Source organism: Neofelis nebulosa, chromosome 12 (assembly GCF_028018385.1).
Source record: "Neofelis nebulosa isolate mNeoNeb1 chromosome 12, mNeoNeb1.pri, whole genome shotgun sequence".
Lineage (NCBI taxonomy): Eukaryota > Metazoa > Chordata > Mammalia > Carnivora > Felidae > Neofelis > Neofelis nebulosa.
In genome coordinates, this window is record NC_080793.1 from 70,008,760 (window position 1) to 70,034,689 (window position 25,930).

The following is a 25,930-nucleotide window of genomic DNA, read 5'->3' on the forward strand; positions in this document are numbered from 1 at the left end:
AATACTCAGCTGTATTATGCCATACCAGTTAATGCAACATCAAAATTTCTGTGGTTCATTCATTCAACAACTGATCATTAGCAACAGCAACTAATGATGTGTGGGAGGCACTGGGCTAAAGTAAGATATGCAGCTGTGACACAAAAAGGCACTGAGGCAACCAGGCTTTTATGCATAAATCACATGTACGCTGCAAGTTAGATTTTATCCACATTTTATACACTCTTGTATTTTAATAGGTGGAAAATGCAACACGAGTTGGAATTGTAATTTTTATAGATCCTTGGGGCCAGACAGATCTAAAGTTAATATCAAAGTCATACACTTGTTCTTCTTTCAAAGACAAGGTCACAGCCAACAGGCCAAGCAGGATACATTTCCTGGAAAGCTATGGGGACCTACCTGACACGGTTTATCTACCTTGTTGCCTTACGTGGAACGAATTACCTTATGAAGGCAAGTTGGGATGAGATGGGAGAAAGATTGGACTCCCTCAAAACAGGTAAAAGAGCAATGAGCGAGGGGGTGTCAGTCATATGTCAAAACAGCAGCTCAGGGGTAAGGACACTCCTCCAAGAGAACAGCTGACTCCCATCCAAAATGTAAAATCAAGACAGCTTGACAAAAGAAGGCATTTTCTGATTCTCATTACTAGGAGAGATTGCTTTAAGCTAAACAAAACACATTTTAGCATTTCAAAAATCTAATATCTAAGAAGAAAACTACCTGGCCTACATTTTTCTTTATTTTATAAGTTGGAAACCTGTGGTATGTGATGCCCCCTAGCCTCTTCTCTGCGTATTACAAAGTCACATGATTTAGATGGAGGCACCTGGTCCTCCTTTCTCTCTTCCTCAAGCTGGACCACATCATTCCTTCCATCAGAACAGAACAGAGATCATCTGTTTCTTTATAAGCCTGAGATTCACTGGTCCTTTCTTTTTTCAGCTGACTCATCTAAACACCTCCTCTTTGCTGTCCCATCCCTCAAAATTCTTTTGGTACCATTTTCTGAAAAGAACATTTGAGTTTCTTGATTCTGAAATTGTATTTTTGCAATCTGTACTTTTTCCTTAGAATGAAGATGACTTCGATGAAAAAAAGAACACATCAAGAAACAACAACTCACTAAGGTGTAGAGCTGTGCAAAACACCCAGCAGGTAGGGCGGCGATGATTGAGTGAATCTATTACCATAGTAACTGCTGTGCAACAGGGACGGACAGTGTGGGGACAGAATGCATGTGCTCAGCTGGCACTCGGAGGAATGAATTAACTGGTAATTAGAATGTGTAAGGCAGAGTCGTGAAGAAAACACACGTGCTCAAACAAAGAGATTTTGTTTGTACACCTGTCCCCAGAGTTTTCTGCTGGCGAGAGTACATAGGCTTTCTCGGACACGTCACTATTACAGATGCCAAACTCCCATCGCAAAGCATAAAGCACTGGCTTAAACCAAAGCATCTCGATTTTAAAGTAAGTGAGGCAGATGAAGAAGGTTCTAAGATGTGGTTCTAACACTATCCATCATGCCTCTCGAGTTCCTCAGATGCCTAAGCTTCCAGCAGGCTGAGGCACTCTGTCGCAAGGCTACTTTTATTTCTTTTATATATTGAATTCTGGGTAGGATCTCATTTGGAGAAAGGCTTCTGTTGCTAAAAATCAAGCAGATTATTCATGTAGATCATCATTTTTTGGGTAATTCTGGGTGCCTAATATCAAGCCATCTATTGGAGGGAGTTATTCTCATGATAAAAAGTATAACTTGTTTAAAGTAGAATATGTGGGAAATTATTGCGGCAAAATTTGGAAGACAGAAAAAGTGACCTGTATAATTCCAGGAAAAAATCAGTGCCTAACATCTTAAAACGTGGCCTTTTAGTGCAAATATACATTGCCATGCACATGTCACTTATATTGGGATCATGCTATCCATATTCTTACTGTCTATTTTACTTAATATATTATAAAAAAGTGTCCATTTCCCTATTTATGCAACAAAACAAGAGAAAACAATACTTCTGTCCATATAAAACCTGCACATAGAAGTTTATAGTAACATTATTCATAATTGCCAAAACTTGGAAGCAGTCAAGATGTTCTTCAGCAGGTGAATAGATAAATGAACTGTGGTTCATCCAGACAAGGGAATATTTTTCAGCACTAAAAAGATATGATGAACCCCCAAGCCATGAAAAGACATGGAGGAACATTAAATATGTATTACTCATTAAAAGAGGCAGTCTGAAATGACTACATACTGTATGATCCCAAATATATGACGAAGGAAAAGGGAAGACTGTGGAGACAGTAAAAAGACCAGTGTTTGCCAAGAGGAGAGGGTGGGATACATGGGCAAAGCACAGAGGATTTGGGGGGCAGTGAAACTACTCTATGTGATACTATTATGGTGGATACATGTCATTATGCATTTGTCCAAACCCATAAGATGGACAACACCGAGAGGGATCCCTAATGTAAACTATACATTTTGGGTGATAATGTGTCACTGTAGGTTCATCAATTGCAACAAGAGGCGGTGATCATGGGGGAGGCTATGCATGAGCGGGGGCACAGGTATATGGGGAATTTCTCCTTATCATTCAATTTTGCTGTGAACCTGCTCTTTAAAAAAATGAAGTCTTTTTTTATTGTTTCACAAAACAATCAAAAACAAAAAAATTTAGATAATTTACTGTTATACACAAGAACATAAAGACTGAGGAGGATCCGCCACATTGGGCACCAATGGTCGTTGGGTGATCTTGGCAGAGGCCATCTCAATAGAAGCCTGATCACAATGGACTGAGTGAGTAGGATGTAAGGGTCACTAAAAGTAAAGGCAACTCTCTCCAGCAGTTTGGCTGTGAAGAGAAGGAGGGAGGGTAGATGTCCTATGACTATGGGGTCAAGGAGGTTTTGTTGTTGTTGTTTTCGGTTTGTTTTAAAGATGAGGATGGGTGCTCACTGTGGTAGCACACATATAAAATTGGAATGACAGGAAGAAGACTGGCAGGCCCCTGCACAAGGATGACATGCAAATTCATGAAGCTCCCATATTTTTAACACACACACACACACACACACACAAATCCCACAAAAAAAAAACAACTAAAAAATGGGCAGAAGACATGAACAGACATTTCTCTAAAGACACAGATGGCCAATGAACGTATGAGAAGACACTCAACATCACTCACCATCAGGGAAATGCAAATAAAACCACAATGAGATATCACCTCACACCTGTCAGAATGGCTAACATTAAAAACACAAAAAACAACAAGTGTTGGCGAGGATGTGGAGAAAAAGGAACCCTCATGCACTGTTGGTAGGAATGGAAACTGGTGCAGCCACTCTGGAAAACAGTATGGAGCCTCCTCAAACACTTAAAAATAGAATTACCATATGAGCCAGTAATTACACTACTGGGTATTTGCCCAAAGAATATGAAAACGCTAAATCAAAGGGATACATACACCTCTATGTTTATTGCAGCATTATTTACAAAGCCAAACTATGGAAGCAGCCCACGTGTCCACTGATAGAAGAATGGTTGAAGAAGAGGTGAGATAGATAGATACACAGATACATAGATAGATAATGGAATATTACTCAGCCATAAAAAGAATGAAATCTTGTCATTTGCAGCAACATGGATGGATCTAGAGAGTATAATGCCAACTGAAATAAGTCAGCCAGAGAAAGACAAATACCATATGATTTCACTCATATGTGAAATTTAGCAAGCAAAAGAAATGAACAAAGAAAAAAAGAGACAAGCCAAAAAACATGCTCTTAACTATAGAGAACTGGTAGTTACCAGAGGGGAGGTGGGTGAGGCATGGGTGAAACAGGTGAAGGGAATTAAGACTACACTTACCATGATGAGCACTGGAATTGTTGAATCACTATATTATACACCTGAAATTAATATAACACTGTGTGTTAATTATACTGGAATTACGATTTTTGAAAAAGAAAAAATCTTTACCAATCTGATAGGTAAACATTAATTAAACAAACAAATAAAGATGGGAATGGGTGTGGGAATAAAAGAGAATAGTTAATGCCAGGCATTCCATTGATAGTAGGTAACTTGAGACAATTTCACTGTAAGAAAATAATAATCATGATTAATTAAGTCAAATAATTGTCAAACTTTAACTACTGGCTAAGCTAGGTGTTAGATGGGAATGAAATGAATAAGGCTTATCTCTACCCCTATCCTCAGCAGCTGCAGCTTGGACCCCACTGGTCTCTCCTTCTGTTATCCTTCACCAGAAAATGAAGTTAGTCTAAATGTAAAGTATAATGGAGTTTGGCAGCAAAGGACACCATGATCTTTGAGAATCCTTTCAGCTCAGAGATATGCTTGTGACTTATTTCGAGGAATTCTCTTACAGTCCAGATCAATCAATGGCCACCTGGGCTATGACAGAAAATAAAAGCTGAGATATGACTTTATCTGTCTTACAGCACATTCAAACCGCTCCGCATTTGCATCCTTCTTTGCCACTTTCCCTCACCATTGCTTACGGTAGCTGGACCTATTTGAGATATTATTGCAAAGTGGTGGAAGGCAGGAAATCCTCTATGCTATCCTGAGAACAGGACGGGTCATGGATATTTAAAAGTTCAAACAGTGGGGGGCGGGGGTGGCACCAGGTGGTTCAGTCGGTTAAGTGTCCACCTTTGGCTCTGGTCATGATCTCGCAGCTTGTGAGTTCAAGCCCCATGTCGGGCTCTGTGCTGGCAACTCGGAGCCTGGAGCCTGCTTTGGATTCTGTGTCTCCCTCTCTTTCTCTCTCTCTCTGCCCCTCCCCCACTCGCACTCTGTCTCTCTCTCTGTTTCTCAAAAATAAACATTGAAAAAAAATTTTTTTGAGTTCAAACAGTATCTAGAAAGATAGCCCAGGTATATACTTCATTAATTAGAGCAAGGGTTAGCTAACAAAAGGAAATACTTCCCTTTAGCCCAACTGATAGGACCCTAGTTCCCAAGGGAAAGTTAATCAGTTCTTGATGATACTAGGCTAGTGGTCACATCTGCAGGCCAAGCTTTGGGCTGTCAGGAAAATAAAGCCAGCCTTGGTCTCAGTCCTTTGGAAAACAGGGTTGACAGAGTTTAAAAGGAGATTTATACAGCCTCTGATATAAACTTCATTTAGCACTTGCCTGAGAACAGAGCAGGGGTTGAATGATTACAGTAGAGAAAGGAGCAAAAAGCATAGATATGAGCCTATTCCCTAAAGGAAAGAAGAAAATACCAACAGCTCCTTTGGAAGAAAAAGGAGAGAGAAGTGTGATCCTGTAGTTTTTGTGTAAAGGGAAAAATGCGCAAGTAGATAATAGAAGCTATCTTCTTGCATAATAATTTTAAAAGACCTTTAGAAAGTCCTTTGCCAATGAAAAAGAATGAAATCATGCCATTTGCAGCAACGTGAATGGAACTAGAAGATATTACGCTGAGTGAAATAAGTCAGAGAAAGACAAATATCATATGTTTTCACTCATGTGGATCTTGAGAAATTTAACAGAAGACCATGGGGGAAGGGAAAGGAAAAAAATAGTTACAAACAGAGAGGGAGGGAGGCAAACCATAAGAGACTCTTAAATACAGAGAACAGACTGAGGGTTGATAGGGCTGGGGGGCTGGGGGATAGGGGAAAATGGGTGATGGGAATTGAGGAGGGCACTTGTTGGGTTGAACACTAGGTGTTGTTATGGAAGCGATGAACCATGGGAATCTACCCAAAACCAAGAGCACACTTTACACACTGTATGTTAGCCAATTTGACAATAAATTATATTAAAATAAATAAATATTTAAAATTAAAAAAATAAAATTAAATGCAGTCCATAAAAAAAGTCCTTTGCCAAAATTCTAAGCAAAAAGAGATCAGGGTTCATTATGCCCAGAATTCTCATTATTTCATCTCTGCTGCAATGTTTGATTTCCAGGACGAAGAGCAGGTCACCATTGAGCAGGATTCTTTAAGAAACAAAGAAGATGTGGAGGATGATCCAGAGGCACATCAAAAAGGGTACAGGTTTAAACGGAGAAATAACCATACTGACCTCCTTTTTGGTTTTGCCACTTTGTTTTATCTTCATCTAATTTTAAACATTTATTATTATTTATTGGATATTACCACCACTACCACCCATTTCCCTTCCCCACTACCCGCCCAACACCATTTCCAGAAAAATTAATGGATCTCTATGATAATCACCATGGTAAATTCAAACTGCTAATGTCCTGGGAAGCCAATATCCAGGACAGTCTTCTAATTAAAGGCATAAATTACCAACTAATTGCTCCAGTCCATGCAAAAGTAGTTAATTCATCTTCTCAGTGTCAATCAATAAGCAATTGATTTCTCAAAACCCAATCCACATTAAGTCCCAACAAACTTGCTCTGACTGTAGTATCCTGAAGGTATTCCAAGTTCTTACTGCCCATGAGGTAAGAGAGGCAAATTATTTTTATTTTTTTGACCAGGAAAATGAAGCTCAGAAAAGTGACTTACTCAAGGTTAGCTAGAGAGGAACAAAGATAACTTAATGTCAGCTTCTGATTCCTAGCCCAGGATTGTCTGGTACTCTGTCATAACACTCAAGTATTTATCAAGTTTCTAAATTCCTATTTAAATTTTGTTTAAATTTCTATGTCTCTGAAGAACTTTATTTTTATGCATCAGAAGATATCTCTGGAGTTGGTCAGAATTAAGATTAAAAGCTCTTGTCACATTTACATCATCAAAAATATTTAGTACCTCAGAAACCTGAGCTTTGTTCCATCTTTCATTATGCTTTACGGACCTCTGACTCCAGGGGCTGAGTAATTCTCTTGGGTGGTCAGGTTTCACTACTGTTAATGGGATGGAAGCAATCACCAAGAGGCTGGGAGTTGCCTAGCCATGATAACCAAATGGCCGAAGCCTCTATTTCTAGCTACTTTATTTTATGCAGTGTGAGCTGTCATGGACCACACATATTCCCTGCAATTAAAGAATCTGATCAATCCAACCCAAAGTATATGAATGTGTCCAATGAAATGTCGCCCTCCACCGCTGCCACTTTGAAACACTATCAGAAACTGAAGATGATGCATCATCAACCTTTCCTAAATTAGATGATGAAAATTTAGTCTTTACTGAACTTTGATTCCCTCAATATCTTCTGGATCAGTGTTTCCAATTCTCAGTACATGTATTCACACACATACACAACACCAAAGTTTTCATGAAATAAGACATCATTACTGTGAGTGATATGCTCTTATCAGTCCTATTCTTTCTTATTAAAGATGGGTGTCAGGGCATCTGGGTGGCTCAGTCAGTTAAGCGTCTGACTCTTGATCTCTGCTCAGGTCATGATCTCATGGCTCATGGATTCAAGCCCTGTGTTGGGCTCTGCACTGTCAGTGTGGAGAATCCTTGCTTGGTATTCTCTCTCTCTCTCTCTCTCTCTCTCGCTCTCGCTCTCGCTCTCGCTCTCCCTCCGCCCTCCCCTCTCTGCCCCTGCTCCTCCCTTTCTCTCTCAAAATAAATAAATAAAATTTAAAAAATAATAAAAGCTGTACATTTATTTAAAAAATAAAATAAGGGGCACCTGGGTGGCTCAGTTGGTTAAGCGGCTGACTTCGGCTCAGGTCATGATCTCACAGTCCGTGAGTTCGAGCCCCGTGTCAGGCTCTGTGCTGACAGCTCAGAGCCTGGAGCCTGTTTCAGATTCTGTGTCTCCCTCTCTCTCTGCCCCTCCCCTGTTCATGCTCTCTCTCTGTCTCAAAAATAAATAAATGTTAAAAAAAAGTTTTAAAAAATCAAAAAAAATAAATAAATAAAATAAAATAAAGATGAGTGTCACACACTGTGCCTTCGCAACCCACTAATGGGTCCTAACCCACAGCTGTAGCATACTATTCCAAATAAGCAACACACACTCCCACTTCATTTATCTAGTAATTCAACAAATGCCCATCAAGCACACTAATGTCCAAGGTCCTAGTGCCATTGGGCTCACATCTGCTCTCCAGGAAGTTAGCCAGTCAAGCCTTTATCACAAAATGAAATCAAAGGAGACAGTAGGAGTAAAGCACAGAGGAATGACTCTGTTCAAGGAGATGCAAGAAGGTGTTGTTGGAGCAAGGGGCTTGGGCTGTGCCCTGAAACTTGCACAGGGGCCGAGACTTGGACATGGACGCACAGCTATTGCAAAATGGACAAGTGGAGGCATTTGCAAGTGAGTCCTTTGGAACCCCAGAGATGAGGAATCTCCTACATAGGACTAGAAGTGACCTAGAAGTGGCAATGATTGTGTGAATAAATTCCTTCCTCCATTGGGAGAAGAGGTCTCTGTTAGAAGGGGCAGTGAGAAAAGAGGCAAATGTATGGAAGCCAGACCTCAGGGGAGGCACAGAGGGAACCAGGAGAACCCTGGGAGAAGCAGAGCATGGTCATTGTGGGTATGGGCCTGGGCCCCTCCAAAGTCACTTGCTGATGGCCACCATCCCCCCAGCACAAGTGCCCAGATCCACATATTGCTCACTCACTACCCACCACCCCCTAACAAAGCTCTGGACAGGAACAAAGATGTGCCAACAATGCCAGAACTTTTGAGAAAGCTACCTTACAACTTGCTGGCTAATAGCTCTGAAATCCACAAAATCCTCCTTTATATTTCAAGCACCCAGTGAAATCTGTCAGTCTCCCACTAAAAAACAAGGTGAGCCAGGACAGGGAACCACCAACTTACTCAAACTTTGTGAGACCAAAAGGGATGACAATTCCTTAAATCAACGTTTCATATCCGTGGCTTAAAAGCTATCAGAGGCCCACATAGTCCCGTGAGAAACAGTCTTCTCCTACCATTTATTTCCAGCTTTTGGTTAGTTATCCATCTCTCCTGCTCTGTTTTCAGAAGCATGTTTTCTGCATCTCTGTAAGCCCTCAGGGCTTGGCACATCCACGCAGCAAACATTGATCCAAGCTATGGCTGATTATAGTCTAAAAGGAGATGAGTATCCCATTTCTATTTTGTAGGACATCCACTTCATCCATCTGTTTGTTTGCTTGCTTGATTTACAAAGCCTCATCTAGCTTAGTATGTCAGTTTATTTCATGTTTTTGATGTTACCTCTGCCTGCCTTTTTGCTCTTGTGTTGTTACAGGTATCTGGAAAGGAAGTATGATACAGTTTGTGATTTTTATAAGAAACACAAAACCATCCTTCAGTACATCCTCTGGGGCATCTTAATAGTAGGTAAATAACAAAAGGGGGGTGGGTGCCAGTGTCTTTGTTTGAGAATATTCCAAATAGTAGCTTTCTATAGAAAAAAAATAAATCTTTCTGTTACCCCTGGACCTTGGTGAATCCAGAGAAGTTAATCCAGAAGCTCCTGAGTGGTGGGTCTCAACTGTGGTTGCCTATGCAGATTGTTTCCCTGTTTGGTTTATGTAGCTAGCATCTAATTAGGTTCCCTACTCTTACAGCCTTGGTTGTTGTGATATGGATTTAAGGGCTAGTTCATGCAAATCCAGGTAACTAGAAAACATGGTGATAAACACAAGATGGGGACCTAATCACAGGGGACAATATAAGCAATTAATACTTCATGCAAATGCAATGTGAGCAGGAGCCTAGGGTCATGCAGGTCACCCCTCCTGCCTGAAAGCAAGACCATGCTATCTTCATAGATGAGCAGGTCCCCTATTTTTACTCCCTCCAAAGCAAAGAGTTCTGCAGCCCATTTTGAATAACACCCCTGTCTATAAAATGTGAACCGTTGCACCCAAGTCCATAGATGTTAACCCAAGACTCTTGCACCTCCAAGGTCAGTGGCTTCGTTGGTGCTCAGATATCTGAAACAAGGAAAAGCAGGGTTTAAAGCTTCCTCTACACTGGGCCAGGTAGTATTTTAGGCTTTTCAGGCCATGCGGTGAAAGCCACACAACTCTGTCCTTCTAAAACAAAAGTAAACAGACAGGCGTGATGGTGTTTCCATGCAATTTTATTTGTAGATTCAGACACAAGTATACAAATACAACTGTACTTGCAACCTACAAAGATAAGTGGTAGGCCCAATTTAACCTGCAGACCATGTTGGCTGACCTTTCTAGGACACCCTGTTCTTATCCTAGAATCTCCTCTTCAAAAGCAGACACCTTGGTAATTATCCCTCACCCCTTTCTTTAGAGATTCTTTGGAACTCAGAGATGGTTGGAAGGCCTATTTTCCCACTGAAGCGTAGGCCAAATCTGAGCTGCAAACCAGGAGAATCAATACCTTTTTGACAGTGGTTGCTTCAACACCTAGCCTTTCTCTGATAGAAACTCCCCTGCTGAGTCTGAATAGCCAAAAATAGGAGTTAGTACTGAGAGGCCCAACAATCAAGCATCAAGATTCAAGAACTTGAGGTTCTATGAGAAAACAGACCTAGCACTCTGTCCTTCCTGCATTCATGGTGAGACTGTTAGGGAATTACTGTGAAAAAAACAAAATCCTAAAAATATATAGTACAGATAATTACATGAGTCAATAGCCCTATCAAGAGCAATCCTGCATTCAATGGTTTCTTGATTGAACGTCCCCTTGGCTGAGCCCCATCAGTGCTAGAGGCTGGTCTGCACCTGGTGTTGGTGATGCCCCCTGTCTGTGCTTGCTTTCTCGACAGGTTACCTGGCAATGGTGATTGCAGCTTGTGCGCTGAACTTTCATAGAGCCCTTCCCCTTTTCATGATCACCGTGGCTGTCATCTTCTTTGTTGTCTGGGATTACTTTATGGCCAAATATGAGCATCGAATCAATGAGTACCTATCTCCTGGCAGAAGGCTCCTAAACAGCCATTGGTTCTGGATGAAGTGGTAAACTCACTCCGTTCCCTTGTTGCATTTGAGAGAAATGTTAGTCTTTTCCAACACTGTTTCCAAAAACGTGTTCTGAAATTGGTCCCTCATTTATAGGCTATTGAAACTAGAAATAACCTGGGGAATAATCTGCTATAATACCTTCATTTTACAAACAGGAAATCAAAGCCTAGACAGGGCAATGACTCGTTCAAGATATGTTCAAATGTCCCTGCAAACTGCTTTAATTCCAAGTGCCACTAAATGATAAAATATTGTCCAAAAGAAAGGACAGTTCTTACTTGGGGAGGTGGCTTTCTGATCTGGGCTTGAAGCTGGCCTCTTTGAAAGTAAGACCCTCTGAATATAAAAGTTGACTCTTTCCTATAAGACCCCCTATCCATATCCAATAAGTGACCACTCAGGGCTTTTCTTTCAGCCTTTCTCTTTGGGACCTCCTCTTTCTCCAGGTGACCCTAGTGGATTAGACACAAGACAGGTTCTCCCCAGAATGGCTCTCAAGGGATGTACCTGGAAAGTTCACATATCCTTGACCTAACAATGTAGGATTGTTCAATCCCAACACAGCACACTTTCTGGCTCTGCCATCCAAGCTGTGAGTCAAACTTGTCATGCCCACTAGATCCGCCAAGGAGTCATAACCCTTCCTGAAGTCCAACTTACTCTGTGAGGTTCAGCTGAAGTCCTCCAACTTCAGAGAGCACATTTCAAGTTCTCCCCTAAAGGGCAGAAGGTTACATCTCTCCCATCTCCCAAAATGGACATGAGAACTCACAGAAGATCTCCCAAAGAAACCACTAGACTTCCCTCTCTAAACACCCTTTCTCATCTCTGACCCCTTTGTATGATCTTGAACGAATGAAGAGCCCAAGAGTTTTGGAATGTGCTTAATCCAGTGCTTAATTTTTAGCTATCCTCCTTGATAGCCACAACCAAAGAGGGTTTGTGCCATGTCTAGAAGCATAACTTCCTGGTGCCAGGGTGTTACTCTTAATAAATTTTTTTTTTATTAGTTTAAGTCTGATTTTAAGATTTTCAAGTTAGCAGAGCAAATGATACTGATGCCCCCTTTCCAATTTTCTTAGGGTGATTTGGAGCTTACTGATTCTGGGTGTTATATTCTGGCTCATCTTGGACACCGCCAAACTGGGCCAACAGCAGCTGGTGTCCTTTGGTGGGCTCATAATGTACGTTATCCTGGTATTTATATTTTCCAAGCACCCAACCAAAGTAAGTATGAAATCAATCTTTTTCAACTTTTTCCCTCTTTTTTTCCCTCATGTCTAAATTGCTCAAAATAATGAGTGTGAGAGAATTTCACTGTTACTCAATATTAGTCTTACCTTGTTATGCTCTTTTAAGTGGCTAGGGCACCTTCCTTCCTGAACTTGCTTAGTACTAGTACTCTCTCATTTTTAATTCTCAGTAATTTTCCAGTTACACCACCAGTGAGGTGTTCTCTCCTGTCAAGTCTAATTTCTACTCATGTCCTCCACCTCCCTCCATCAAACATGCTAAGAAAATTCATCTGTTTTGATCCCGATCTCCCCAGACCAGTAAATAATCTAATATTCTACCATTGGATTCTGTAGTTTATCATATTTCCACTTGCAATTTAGGTTATTTTACTGCAAAAATCTGTCCTTAAACAGACCAGATTTGTTCCCACTGAATTCAATCCCTATCCTCATTCTGACAGCCTGTAACCCGTTAAATGGGCAAGAATTTGGAGACATCCAGGCTTTCACACATGACTCAGAATGGCAAACTCCGGAACACTTTACTGGCTGAAAGGTTGGCCCAAGAAGAAGGTCACGTAATAAGATCCAAAGTCCTTGCCCTGCTGGGGTCAGCATCGCTGCTGATTGGTCTGCCTCCAGTTCTTCAGTTCTCGGCAGCCCACTCGTCTCTGCACCAAAAATGAAAGCAGATGATTGTCCATTACTGCTGTACTCCCTGGGTCTGCATTAGAGTTAATTGGTTCCTTTTACAGTGAAATGAGAGCCCCTCAACAGGGAGGAATTTCACTTAATTCACTTACAAATTGTCAGATGAACAAACCTTGGGCACACAGAGAAGTCATGCTCTGCCTTTCCATTTTCCAGACAGGGGAAATAATTATATGTCTCTCACATTTATAGCACAACTAAGAGGGCCAGATCCTTCCTTCCTCCTTTGATTGTCCTTCTAAGACTACTCTTTGTGTCTAAGTCATTTTGTCGTGATATAATGATAATTGCATACCTTCCGGAGACTGAAGTCTTCGAACTCAGGATTGGGATGATGGAATGCAGCCCCAAGATCTGGGGCCGTGATTCTCTGCTCACAAGTGCTTTGGCCTCTCAAAGATGGATCACAGGCCATGCGTGAGAAGCTTCCGAGGAAATAGTAATCCTCTGGGTGTTTATGCTGAGCTTAGCCATTCATTTTCTAGTGACACCTATCTCTTCATCTTTCTGCATAGGTTTACTGGAGGCCTGTCTTTTGGGGAATTGGGTTACAGTTTCTTCTTGGGCTCTTAATCCTAAGGACTGAACCTGGATTTATGGCTTTCGAATGGTTGGGTAAACAAGTTCAAGTAAGTTGGGTTTAAATGAACACCTTGCTTGTAAATTCTTTTTTAACATTTGGATATAATCCTTAAGACATGTCAGAAATAGGTTTATTTAACTGCATTAGTTGACCCACATTTTTGTGTAGAATATGTTAATCTGTCTAGTTTATTAATATTACAGTTGTCCCTCGCCCAATCATCCACTACATCACTCCCCATCCTGATTGCCCCTTCATCCTGGCCCAGGGGTGTCACACTTCTAAGATGGTTCCACAAATAGAGAAACAAGCTTTCTTTGCATGGAGTGATAGCTAGTGTCACCTATGTCCCATCTATGACTTGCTGGAACAAATTGCCACACCTGGTTCCTTCTTGAGTATCCTGGAGTCAGATTAAATGTCACAAGTGACAGGAAATCTGTATGCAGGTATAGTTCAAAAATACACTTCCTAGGGCACCTGGGTGGCTCAGTCACATAAGCATCCGACTCTAAGTTTCAGCTCAGGTCATGATCTCACAGTTCATGAGTTTGAGCCCCGCGTCAGGCTCTATCTCAACAACACAGAGCCTGCTTGGGATTCCGTCTCCCTCTCTCTCTCTGCCCCTCCCCTGCTGGCTCTCTCTCTCTCTCTCTCTCTCTCTCTCAAAAACAAATATATAAACATTTTATTTTTTTTAATTTTTTTAATGTTTATTTATTTTTGAGACAGAAAGAGACAGACCGTGAGCAGGGGAGGGACAGAGAGAGAGGGAGACAGAATCCAAAACAGCCTCTAGGCTCTGTGCTGCCAGCACAGAGCCCAATGTGGGGCTTGAACCCACGAACCGCGAGATCATGACCTGAGCCAAAGTCGGATGCTTAACCGACTGAGCCACCCAGGCGCCCCTTTTACTTTATTTTATTTTTTAAACATTAAAAAAAATACACTTCCATGCCATCCACTGGAGGGGGAGAAAGGTTGTAAAAATTTACTTTCCACCTCTATCCAGCAAGTTTGCTGGGCTCCCCTTCTGCAGAGCCTGGGAGGTCCTGTGGACTGTAACCACCAGTTCCATGGTTGTAATGATCATGTGCTCTTTTCCTTTCTTTAACTCAGACCTTCTTGGAGTATACTAACGCTGGGGCTGAATTTGTCTTTGGTGAGACATATGCAGACCACTTCTTTGCATTTAAGGTAAAGCTAAACCCCTTTTCTAAGTATTACTTCCTTGTCAGTAGCTTCTCAATCTTTGTAGATGTTCCAATAGAATCTGACCCGAAACCAGATATATACCTGCTGGGCATGTCCTACATGGATAGCACATCACCACCTTTTTCGATTTATCTGATTTTATCTGAAGTCAGTGGATTGTAAACATTTTACTTTGTTACTATAGCACTGAGGGAAACATCTAGAAATATACAAAATATACAAAAACTTTTGAGGGGGCTCATAGCATTGCCTGAGATACTTTTGAGAAATCATATGGGGTAACAGCATCTGAAGCATCAGGGAAAAGAACATTTGGTACCTGGCAATGAACAGGCATATGGCCACTGATAGCTTCCAGGCCAGGGATCAGAGATAGCCTTGTGCTCCGGAACCCCGTTTCCCAAAAAGAGACAGTTGCTCACTCGTATCAACCTCTGTTCTTCCAGAGCCATCTCCGTGCTAAACCTTTTGTGTCTTTCCTTCAGTACCGCAAACCTGGAAGCTGGGCCTTCTCCCAACCAAAGGAGGGACATTATTCTCCAAGGGAAAGGCAACCTGGCCTCCCAGTGCTCCCACAAGCCCCAGGAAGCTCACTGTCCCCAGTGAAACCCCTACAAATACTTGTTGATGAGTCAGAAAGATAAATTTGGCTTTGCCTTCAGCATTCTTTGTTGTGGTGTTATTGTTCCTACACATCTAAATTGTTTTCTCACTTAGGGTCTCTAAGTTTACCTCCAAACTACCCCATCTTCAGTTAGGCCAACTTTTATGCTGAATCTTTTTTTTAATTGCTGAGTTTTGTTTTTTTTAAATGCTGATTTGACGCTTTGGTTGCTAAGATGACAAAGCCATCTCCCAAAGGCCAAGTGTTTACAAACTGAGACAGAAATATGCTCATATCATGAATTGAACCCAGAATTGGAAAAAGAAAGTCACAAGGAAGGCATACCTTGATGCCCAGACTACACCAGTGTCTTTAGACTTTACCTACCCACCCACGCACCCACCACCTCCCTCTCCCCCAGAGAGGTGGCCTCTGTCCTCCCAGCCAAAGCAGAATCCCTGTGGGAACATTCAAGAGATAAGCTCCTTGAATTCCCCGAAGCTTTCAGGAAGGCACTACTTGCCCATTAAAGCCAATAAAAGCACAGAAGTGACTGAGCTCTGCATAATGGCACAAAATGTCTTTTGATATATATTATTAATAAATTTTTCTAGATCAGATCCTGTACAAATTGTCCTCAGTCATTCTGTGCCTCTGGTGGCAGTATGTCCCTGGCCATTTAGCTGGGGAACAGAGGAGAAGGGTTACAGAGGGGTAGGAGTGTGGGGGGACCCAGCCCACAGCTCTGTGTGTTCTCTGCAGGGTGGAAACTGCTCACTGTAGAAACAGGCTATCTTGAAGGCACCCAAAGAGCTTCAGGGAAATAGGGTTCAGAAAAAGACGCTTGTGGTATCACGCAATAAACTATTTCCAAAGTTTATTTTTTAGCGGTTCAAAAACTCCGTGAGTACAATAATTATTCTCTTCAGAGCTAAGTGAATGAATGCTTACCCTATGGGAGGCAGTTTGGGTAAGCACCCACCATGCTGTATCTGGTCTGTGCAACTTCTACAAATAAAGATCTGAGGCTGCTCACACTCTGTTTCGACCAGGATTCTCTGCCAATGAGGCTATTTAATATCAGAACTTCAAGAATATCTGCCAGTGGCCCTCAGTGTGTGGATCTAGTTATTACAAACTACCCCCTCATCGAACTTCATTCCTTCTCTGAGAAACTGAAGTAACAGCAGCTCATCATTGCCAAGAAACAAACAAACAAACAAACAAGTCATGCTTCCTATAAAATATCCTCAAGCTGATCCAGAGCAAATTCAAATAAAAGACTGTAGATGGGGAAGCTGCCTGAGAAAAGTGTCATTTAGTTCAAGAGGAGTGAACTAAATGTGTCATTTAGTTCATTCAAGTGTCATTTAGTTCATTTAGTCAAAAGTTCAAGAGGAGTTTCTAGTAGTTTTATGATGTTTCCAGGTGGGGCAGGGTTGGGGAGAGGGAGGCAGAAAAGAGACCTGATCTGAAACTTAACTAACACAACTGAGGCAACATCAACCCTGGATTGCCCTCAAACCCCCATCTCACCCCCAGGTCCTGCCAATCGTGGTTTTCTTCAGCACGGTCATGTCCATGCTCTACTACCTCGGGTTGATGCAGTGGATCATTAGAAAGGTACTGGGTCTTGAAGGGACTGGCTGCTTCTTTCAGGGACAAAGTCTTAGATGCCTTTTATCCAGGATTTTCCAAAGTGCCTTTCTGTTTGTGCCAAGATCCGCCACCACCACCCCTCCACCCCAAGGTATTAGACCCAAACCAAAAAATCTTACATGTAGCCACAGAGCGAATTTTATCTTGGGGATTTCTAATGGGGCTTTGACTTACAGCCAGTGGTTACCGGCTATCTTCATAAAACCTCAGTAATTACTTCTTTAGCCAAATAATTGACTCCAGCAGACCTGACACCTGTGGAGAGAACAGCATCCTTCCTTTGTCCTGGCTGTCTACCCTGTGCCTTACACAGAATCCCTGCTTATCCTCAGGACATTGCAAAAGTGGAGACTCCTGGTCTAGGAGTGGCTACAGGATCAAAGCAAGCCAACTTTTTGTTTCTGAGGAAGCTTTATAAGCACACACACACACACACAAGGTCTGAAAATTTCACCTCATTTCTGCCACCCCAGCGTCAGTTCTACACTTGTGTTAAATTGCAACATGAGGAAATTTGCAAGTTAGTTCAAATGCACACAAACGGGGCAGTGCATACAGAGTTTGGGCACAGCCATTGCCCTCCTTTGATCCTTGTAAATAAATAAAAGAGAGGGAGGTAAGAAGGGAGAGAGAGAGAGAGAGAGAGAGAAAGCAACAGAACACCAGCAGAATCTAGAATATCAGCAAGAGTGTGCCAGGATCCGTGATTTTCTGATTGCTGACCTGAACACACAGCATTATTGTGCTCATGTCTAAGCAGAAAGGAAGGAGAGAATGCAACAGGAAGTTTCCATCCTGAGGTGGGCACCACAGTCTCTAGGTGGAAGGGCCAGTAGAGAAGCAGGACCATAAACCATGTTCATTTGAGAGTTAAGTAGAAAGGGCCAAACCTCATTCCACTACTTATTAGCTGGGTGATCTTAGACAAAACAACTAAACTGTTCTATGCCTCAGATTCCTTTTCTATAAAATGGCCATAATTATAGGACCTCCGTCAAAGGGGTATTATGATAATTAAATGCATTACATGGATCAAGAGCTTAAAACAGTGCTTGGAATGCAGTAAAGCCTGTCAAGAATGTAAGCAATTATTAGAATTTATTATTCTCATACAGTGTTTCAGTACAGATTTGTTTCTATAGTGAATGTATAAATTCAAGGCAAATACAATGACTCAGCCTTATCACTCAAATAGGAGGATTTGATGGGCCTACTCTGTAAACTGTAGATAAGATATACTCACACTTAGCACCATCACTAGCCTGCCAACAATTGTTGAAGGCATTTTCCTCCAAAGATTTTCATCCCTACTTTGAAGTTTTGTGTATACAAGCAACTCTTCACTGACTTTGTCCCTTATCTCTTTTCAGGTTGGATGGGTAATGCTAGTTACTATGGGATCATCTCCTATTGAATCTGTAGTTGCTGCTGGCAATATATTTGTTGGACAGGTAAGTTGTAATCTCAAAACAAAACAAAACACCTGTTGAAATGGATACTCTTACCAGAAATTAGAGTAAAAAATATAATATTATAAATATACTGGTGTTCTTTTTTTTTCATGTGTCAGAAGGGTGTCAAAATAAGGAGCCCTCAGTATTGACAATGTCCAGATTCCAGCGAGAAAAAAGAGTGTACGAGAATGATCCCTCCCAAGTGTCCCAGTGCACTAGTGTAAAATTTGGGTTCTTGAAAGTGTATGGAGAAGCCAAGGGATACAGGAGTACTGATGCATAGGGGCACTTGTACCCCAATGTTTATAGCAGCACTCTCAACAATAGCCAAATTATGGAAAGAGCCTAAATGTCCATCAACTGATGAATGGATAAAGAAATTGTGGTTTATATACACAATGGAATACTACGTGGCAATGAGAAAAAATGAAATATGGCCTTTTGTAGCAATGTGGATGGAACTGGAGAGTGTGATGCTAAGTGAAATAAGCCATACAGAGAAAGACAGATACCATATGGTTTCACTCTTATGTGGATCCTGAGAAACGTAACAGAAACCCATGGGGGAGGGGAAGGAAAAAAAAAAAAAGAGGTTAGAGTGGGAGAGAGCCAAAGCATAAGAGACTGTTAAAAACTGAGAACAAACTGAGGGTTGATGGGGGGTGGGAGGGAGGGCAGGGTGGGTGATGGGTATTGAGGAGGGCACCTTTTGGGATGAGCACTCGGTGTTGTATGGAAACCAATTTGACAGTAAATTTCATATATTAAAAAATAAAAAATAAAAAAACAAACAAAAAAAAAACCAAAATGAAAAAAAAAAAAAAAGAAAGTGTATGGAGAAGAAAGACGGAAAATCATTTTATCGAATTAGCAAAGCACTGGGCTCCTCCCGTTCTCAACCAATCTTTTCTGAATTAATTGAATTGTTGAGGTCTCTGATCCACCCTTCAGAGGCTAACAGGTCACCCACTCCTGTGGAGTTCACCACTTACTCTGAAGCTGCAAACATGTAACAGGGAGCCTCACATTCTGTGGTATAACGCTTGTGGTAATGAAAGAGACCAAGAAAGACTTTCCACCAATAACCCTGCAGCCGTATGAATACTTGAGTTTATTCTCAACTTGTCTGAACTGGCCAACAGTCTGTCTTGGCTGGGCCTGAAGAAAAATGCTGATTAGCAAAAGCATTCTCATCCTTCTGATCCATCACATGGATAAGTGTTTTGCCTGAAGCCCATTTAAGCAAGGAAGTATGCTGCTAGGGGGTGTCCTTCAAAACAGCAGCATTCCTATGGGGAGAATAAGTAAGATATGGTAATCATCCTCAATGCTCAGGGTATGTGGCTTTGGGAAAAATGGAATCAGACACCCAAGAACCAAAGTATGAATGCTTGCCAGCACAGCTACCCAAGGAAATTGGATTTGAAGCAAAAAGCAAGTCACCCAGAGAAGCACATGGCTCCAAGTCTGAGGCTTAGAATTGTTCCAGGCAGGCTGAGCCTTATTGGTAAGCCCAGCGTGCTAGCCTGGAGTATAGTCTTTAGGGCAGGGCCCAGACTTCCTTCCCTAGGAGTTGAAATTATTATAATTATAGTCATAAAATCTCTCAGGACTAATTAGAACACCATCTTGACTTGATTACTCCTACCTGTGGGGTCAGAGAACTCATGTACTGAGTTTCTATTTAGTCCATGAAGTGAAGCTCAATACATTCAATCTTACAGAACAATTACAAATAATGAGGGGAAAATTGTAAAATTGCACACATGCTTCTGTGGTGCTCAATGTTATACTTAATATGCTAAAAGTACAGCTATTATTTTTGGAGAGCCCTACATTGTGGGCTGTCTGTCCTCCTTAATGGGATTCAAGCCTTTACAACTACACCCTCTCTAATTCCTTTCCACCCATGGGGAAGAGTGGGGCCTCTGAATCTCAACTAGGAAAGCGCCTGTGGGCACCTGCCCTTGCTATTGCTCATATTTTTTTTATACTTGTGTCTCTACTTCCCTGTGCTTTAAGCAAAGAGGTTTATGGTCTGTCATAATGAAGCTGGAAGATGGGAGATCACAGTGACTTGGAAATCACCAGTTCAGAAGAGCAGGGCATAGTTACTTGGGCAATAGTGTTCCAACCTTAGAAAAATGTACCTGGCCATAGGACTCCAATCCTAGGTTGGTGGGGGCCATATATGAATTGGCCTTGCAAACTTTGCAAACCTCACACGTAACTCTATATGCACACTGACAGAGTTCAATGACCCAGACATCGATGGTATGGGTTCTCAAATGAGCATGCCTCAGAACCACCTGGAAGGCTTGTTCACACACGATTGCTCGTCCCATTCTCAGCGTTGCTGAAGCGATTGAGTCTGAGAATTTGCATGCCTGACAAGTTCCCAGGTGATGTTGATGGAGCTGGCCTGTGGTTCACTCTTAGAAATACTGCTTTAGAAAATGGAATCTTGAGTAGATTGGCACACCTTCCTAAGGTTTAAAAGGGGACGTTTAACCTGGTCTCACTTTGTTCCAGACAGAGTCTCCGCTGCTGGTCCGACCCTACTTACCACACATCACCAAGTCTGAACTCCATGCAATCATGACTGCTGGGTTCTCTACCATCGCTGGAAGTGTGTTAGGTGCATACATTTCTTTCGGGGTAAGAATGTTTGAAGATAAATTTATGGAAAATTCAACTTCTTCTTTCTTTGCTGCTGTTGTTTCTGTGTTTTCTCTACCACTGCTACTGGATAAGGAGGCCAAAAGAGTGTCCTTTTTGCTGAATATTTGGTCGTGGTTCCTTTGGCACTTGAATGGAGAGACCCTGAGGAGCTTTGTGGCTTCACTTTCAAAACCCTGCCACCTAAACGTGCATTATATCCGAATGTGGCAGAATGAAATCATATTATGAGCTTATTTTGGCTGAACATTCAAATATGTAAAAACAACAACAACAACAAAAAACCTTATTACTGTCTCTAGCAAAGGCAGTGTAGACCAGAGGTCAGCAAGGTATGGCCCCTGGGACAAACTCGATTGCTCCCTTTTTTGGTAACTAAAGTTTGACAGGAAACCAGCTACTTCTCTTCACTTCTCTTTGGCAGCTTTCATGCTACAGAGTTGAGTAGCGTGGCCTGAAAAAGCCAAAAATGTTTACTCTCTGGCCCTTCATAAAGTTTTCTGACCTGTGGCTAGTGCAGTGGGTCTCAAACCTTTCTGCACATTAGAACCATCTGATGCCCAGGCCCATACCACAGAGTAACTAAACCAGAATCTCTTAATATATATTAATATATTAACTATTAATTAATATAATTATTAATATATATTATTGACAGCCAGTTTGAGAGCTAGTGGTCTGTGGCATAGGGCTGCAGAACACAACTGATGCATGTGTCCCAAGCACAGAGCTTATAAGCCATGTGGCTTATAAGTGGAGAAATGGAAGAACATGCAGCTTTGTGACCCAGGTGACTTATACTTCTTATAAGATAGATGGGCTTTTTTTCCTCCATTTCATCCAGGCCTCAGAGAGCCAACCAACAGGGACAGGGAAGAGAAAAAGGGTGAAAGTGATCTTAGAATAGCAGTTCTACTGAATCCCTGGATGGTCCACCCTGCCACAACCGTAAGAATGCTGCCAGCAAAAATGTGCAGGATGGAATAGGAGCGGGGAGGGATGTATGGATTCTAGAATTCTGAAAATACGAGGAAGAGAATGCAAAAACAAAATAACTTACAGATTAAAGGGACTCTGGATAAATGAATCTGGTATAAAGGCACCAAGGATTTCAGGAAGGCAAAAGGAAGACAGAGAGGGATCTATCCATGCCTGCATCCCCAGATATTTCCCCTATCTGCGTTGATGATGTAGTGAAATATGGGCTTTAGGGACTATTTAAACATTCAAAAGGTCAACAGAGAGGTAGAGGAATCTTCTTTGGAAGTTCTTACAACACAGGATTAATTAATCCTATTCTGAAATGATTGGATTTCGGTTTTATGCTTCTCCCCAAAGGATGTGGTCAATTAACACAAATTCCTCCCTTCCCCCTCTGACTCTCCAAGGTCATGCCGACTTGGCTCACTGAGTGTTTCCAAGCCTCCAAAGAAACCCTTTTCTGGCATAGGCTCAATTCCTGCCCTTCTCTTCTCTTGTAAGCCTTTCGGGCCATTTTCATTCTGAACACAACAGAAAGACTACACCTCAGTTGGTCTCCTTTCTCCTGAAATCACAGGTTTCAGCCTCCCACTTGTTAACTGCCTCAGTCATGTCCGCACCTGCATCATTGGCTGTGGCTAAACTCTTTTGGCCTGAGAGGGAAACACCTAAAATAACCCTCCAGAATGCCATGAAAATGGAAAGTGGGTAAGTGGGATGCATTCATCTACTTAATACAAGCTGGGGAGTTGGGGGTGGTGGGGAGGGGGTCCAAATTCAAAATACAGCAAAAAGTTGCTAATCGGAGAGCACAGTGAATTATAGTATTAAAGTGAATTTAATTTCCCAGTATCTATTAGACTTTACTAGACTTCCACAAAAATCTCTTTTCAATTCTTGAAAAACTTCCCAAATATTTGAATGTCAATACATTTCCTTAACTGTGCAATGTAGATATTTCATTTTAAAAATATATGTTTATTGAGCCCAGACTTAAGACCATCGGAAAGACATGGGACAACCATTTCTGGAAGTTTCTTATATAACAAGGAGAATTAAGGTGTGGTATAAGTATCTTTAACCCCTCTTCAATTCATTCTCTTTTGCCCTGTGCAAAAGAAAGAAAAAGGGGTGAAAAAGACAAAGGGATTTAGGATAGTCAAAAGAATTTAATTAAATGACAGAATCCACCAGTGAACATGTTGCTGAGGTTCATTCCTTGTCTGTATGTAGAGACAGTCAGAACCATGAGTGACAAGCAAGTTGTCAAAGAATACACATAGTGAATATGTGTGATTCCACTTATAAAGTTAGCAAATGTGTAAATATACACAGCATATTATTTAGGCATAAAATGATGTAGGAAAAATTAAAAAAAGGGGAATGATGAGCAATTTCTAGGGAGCCAGGTACCTCTGAGATTAAAGAGAAGAGAATGAGATTAAGGAAGCAGAGGCACTCAAAGGTGATGGTGATATTCCATTTCTTAAATGAGGTCATGGATATTCAGGCCTTCCTCGAATTATTAGTTCTTATACTGTGAATATTTTATAAATATTTTCTAGTAGCTACCTTCATACAATTTTTAAATCTACAATATTTTTATCTTTTCACAGATTTTTAACTATAAATCCTCCCCCCATTAACAGAGTAGTATAACAGTTAGACACCCATATACCCATCACCTACATTCAGCAATTATAAATGCCATCATGATTTCATGGAATTTAGAAGAGTATTTTGACCCAGGCCTGAGCCTGAGAGTTTGTCCAAACAAGTGAGCTCTGATCGTGCCATTTCTACAGCTGTGATGTCCGTCTGCTGACAACACCTGGGTAATTCTGGAATTGCTATTTTTTAATAAAGTGATTCAAGGAACCTCCTAGAAGCCGCAACGCAGGGAGCATCCTCATCCATCTCCCTAGTGGCAAACATAGCTGTGAACTTGATTGCCTTCCTGGCCCTGTTGTCTTTTTTGAATGCGGCCCTGTCCTGGTTTGGAAACATGTTTGACTACCCACAACTGAGTTTTGAGGTATAATTCTATCATGTCTCTTCTCCATTTTGTTTCTGCCTATATTTGTTTAAGAATAAAATAGGTTTGTGAATTGCCTTCCCTAACAACCTATAGTATACTCTTACATAATGCACATGCCTGTCATGTATCTGCCACCCCCTATCACCCTCCTTCCCCCAACATACAGCCATTCTCTCCTGACCTCATGCCAGGAATCCAGGTTACCAATGCCGACCTTGACTCCTAATGGATAGAGATAGGTCAGACAATGTGAAGGGATTTCTGTGCTTAAAGGAGACACAGCGGCAGGGGTGGGGGATCTTATCACAAGCGTGACACAGAATAACCAGAAACAAATCAACATTCTAATAAAATATCTATTTTTGGGTTTTATAGATAATATGCTCCTACATCTTCATGCCCTTTTCCTTCATGATGGGAGTGGACTGGCAAGACAGCTTTATGGTTGCCAAGCTCATAGGCTATAAGACATTTTTCAATGAATTTGTGGCTTATGAACACCTTTCAAAATTGATCAACTTAAGAAAAGAGGCTGGACCCAAATTTGTGAATGGTGTGCAGCAATATATGTCAGTGAGTAAATGCTTTGATTTCTCAATACTTCTTCATCACATACATACACTCGTCGAATAGTACTAGTGCTTCTGTGTATCAAGATAGGCACTTGGGGATACAACAGAGGACAAAACAGTCTCTGATCTCATGGGCTCATAGTGAACATAGTACCTCATAATTTTCAATGGCGTTGAACTAATCCATGTGTGTGTGTATGTGTGTGTGTGTGCGTGTGTGTGTGTGTGTGTAGAGAAACACAGCTAATCCTTACGACTGTGATCATTTACTTTTGAGAGCTGTGGATCCGAACATAGAGTCATATGAACTGGGACTGGAATCAATCAATCAACAAATATTTGCCATATGCCTCCTATCTGCAATGCAGCTATGCACTGAGGGAAGGAGTACTAAGGCATCTGCCCTCATGGGCTCATAGTCTAATCATCTTGAAAGTCTCTTCCTTCCAGCTTTTGAAATTCTATGAACTCTGAGAAACTGCCCAAATGCAAGACAGTCCCTGGGCATCTTAAAGAAGTAGTGAGACACAAGTGGATGAGGGAAGAGAAAATCTTGGAAAGTGGTCTGAACTTTGGAGACAAACATCCTGTAATGGTGTCAGGACTTCAGGTCAATAGGCTGTAAGGAGATGGTCATGTCCACTTGGCCTTGGAAGGGCTAAGGGAACTCAGGGGAAGCCATTACTTAGGTCATATTATATAGCCACATCTCCAATGTTTACTTTCCTGAAGAACAGAATTGTCACACACGTGGAAAGTCTTAGGGAAATGGTGGACATTTCTGACCACCACCATTACTCATTGAAACAAGCCACTTGTGGGGCACCTGGCTGGCTCAGTTGGTTGAGCATCCAACTTTGGCTCAGGTCAGGATCTCATGGTTTGTGGGTTCAAGCCCTGATACACGCCCTGTGCTGACAGCTCAGAGCCTGGAGCCTGTTTTGGATTCTGTGTCTCCCACTCTCACTCTGCCTCTCTCTCAAAAATAAGTAAACATTAAAAAACAAAATTAAAAATTTAAAAAGCCACTTGTAATTAAGGTTCTAGGCCTGTATTTGGCTTTAAAAGGAAAGAGGAGGAAAATCATGCTGCCCAAGGCTCTGAAATCGCCTGCCACTGAACAACACTATCATCTTCCCAGCAAAGTACCAAACATGCAAATTTACTCACATATACTACACAAATGGAACTGCCCACTCCAGGGGAGTACTGTTCTGTGTTTTATGGTCCAGGTCGTTTGACCCACACATCGGATACAGTGGCTCTGTAGGTCTCCTGTTTTTCAATGTCTGTTCTTCAACTGGCCATGCAGTGCAGCTTGGCAGA

The 25,930-nt window shown here is 41.6% G+C and overlaps 1 protein-coding gene and 1 non-coding gene across 3 annotated transcripts in view; both read left to right on the plus strand.

The window, feature by feature from the left end:
* The window catches only part of SLC28A3 (solute carrier family 28 member 3), a 57,910-nt gene that overhangs the window by 20,103 nt on the left and 11,877 nt on the right, over positions 1-25,930 (plus strand). For both annotated transcript variants that reach the window (XR_009251770.1, XM_058695576.1), the window contains exons 2-14: positions 1,078-1,161; positions 5,964-6,046; positions 9,175-9,266; positions 10,678-10,867; positions 11,956-12,100; positions 13,335-13,448; positions 14,522-14,599; positions 16,764-16,844; positions 18,251-18,331; positions 20,867-20,992; positions 22,572-22,702; positions 23,861-24,029; positions 24,408-24,605. Coding sequence is in view for 1 of the 2 variants with exons in the window: in XM_058695576.1 (XP_058551559.1) it covers positions 1,078-1,161; positions 5,964-6,046; positions 9,175-9,266; positions 10,678-10,867; positions 11,956-12,100; positions 13,335-13,448; positions 14,522-14,599; positions 16,764-16,844; positions 18,251-18,331; positions 20,867-20,992; positions 22,572-22,702; positions 23,861-24,029; positions 24,408-24,605 (1,572 nt within the window). In the remaining variant the exon portion in view is untranslated. The remainder of the gene's footprint in view (positions 1-1,077; positions 1,162-5,963; positions 6,047-9,174; positions 9,267-10,677; positions 10,868-11,955; positions 12,101-13,334; positions 13,449-14,521; positions 14,600-16,763; positions 16,845-18,250; positions 18,332-20,866; positions 20,993-22,571; positions 22,703-23,860; positions 24,030-24,407; positions 24,606-25,930) is intronic.
* On the plus strand, positions 2,960-3,064 carry LOC131492255 (U6 spliceosomal RNA). The gene has a single exon (XR_009251962.1). It is a non-coding gene; the product is annotated as a U6 spliceosomal RNA (small nuclear RNA).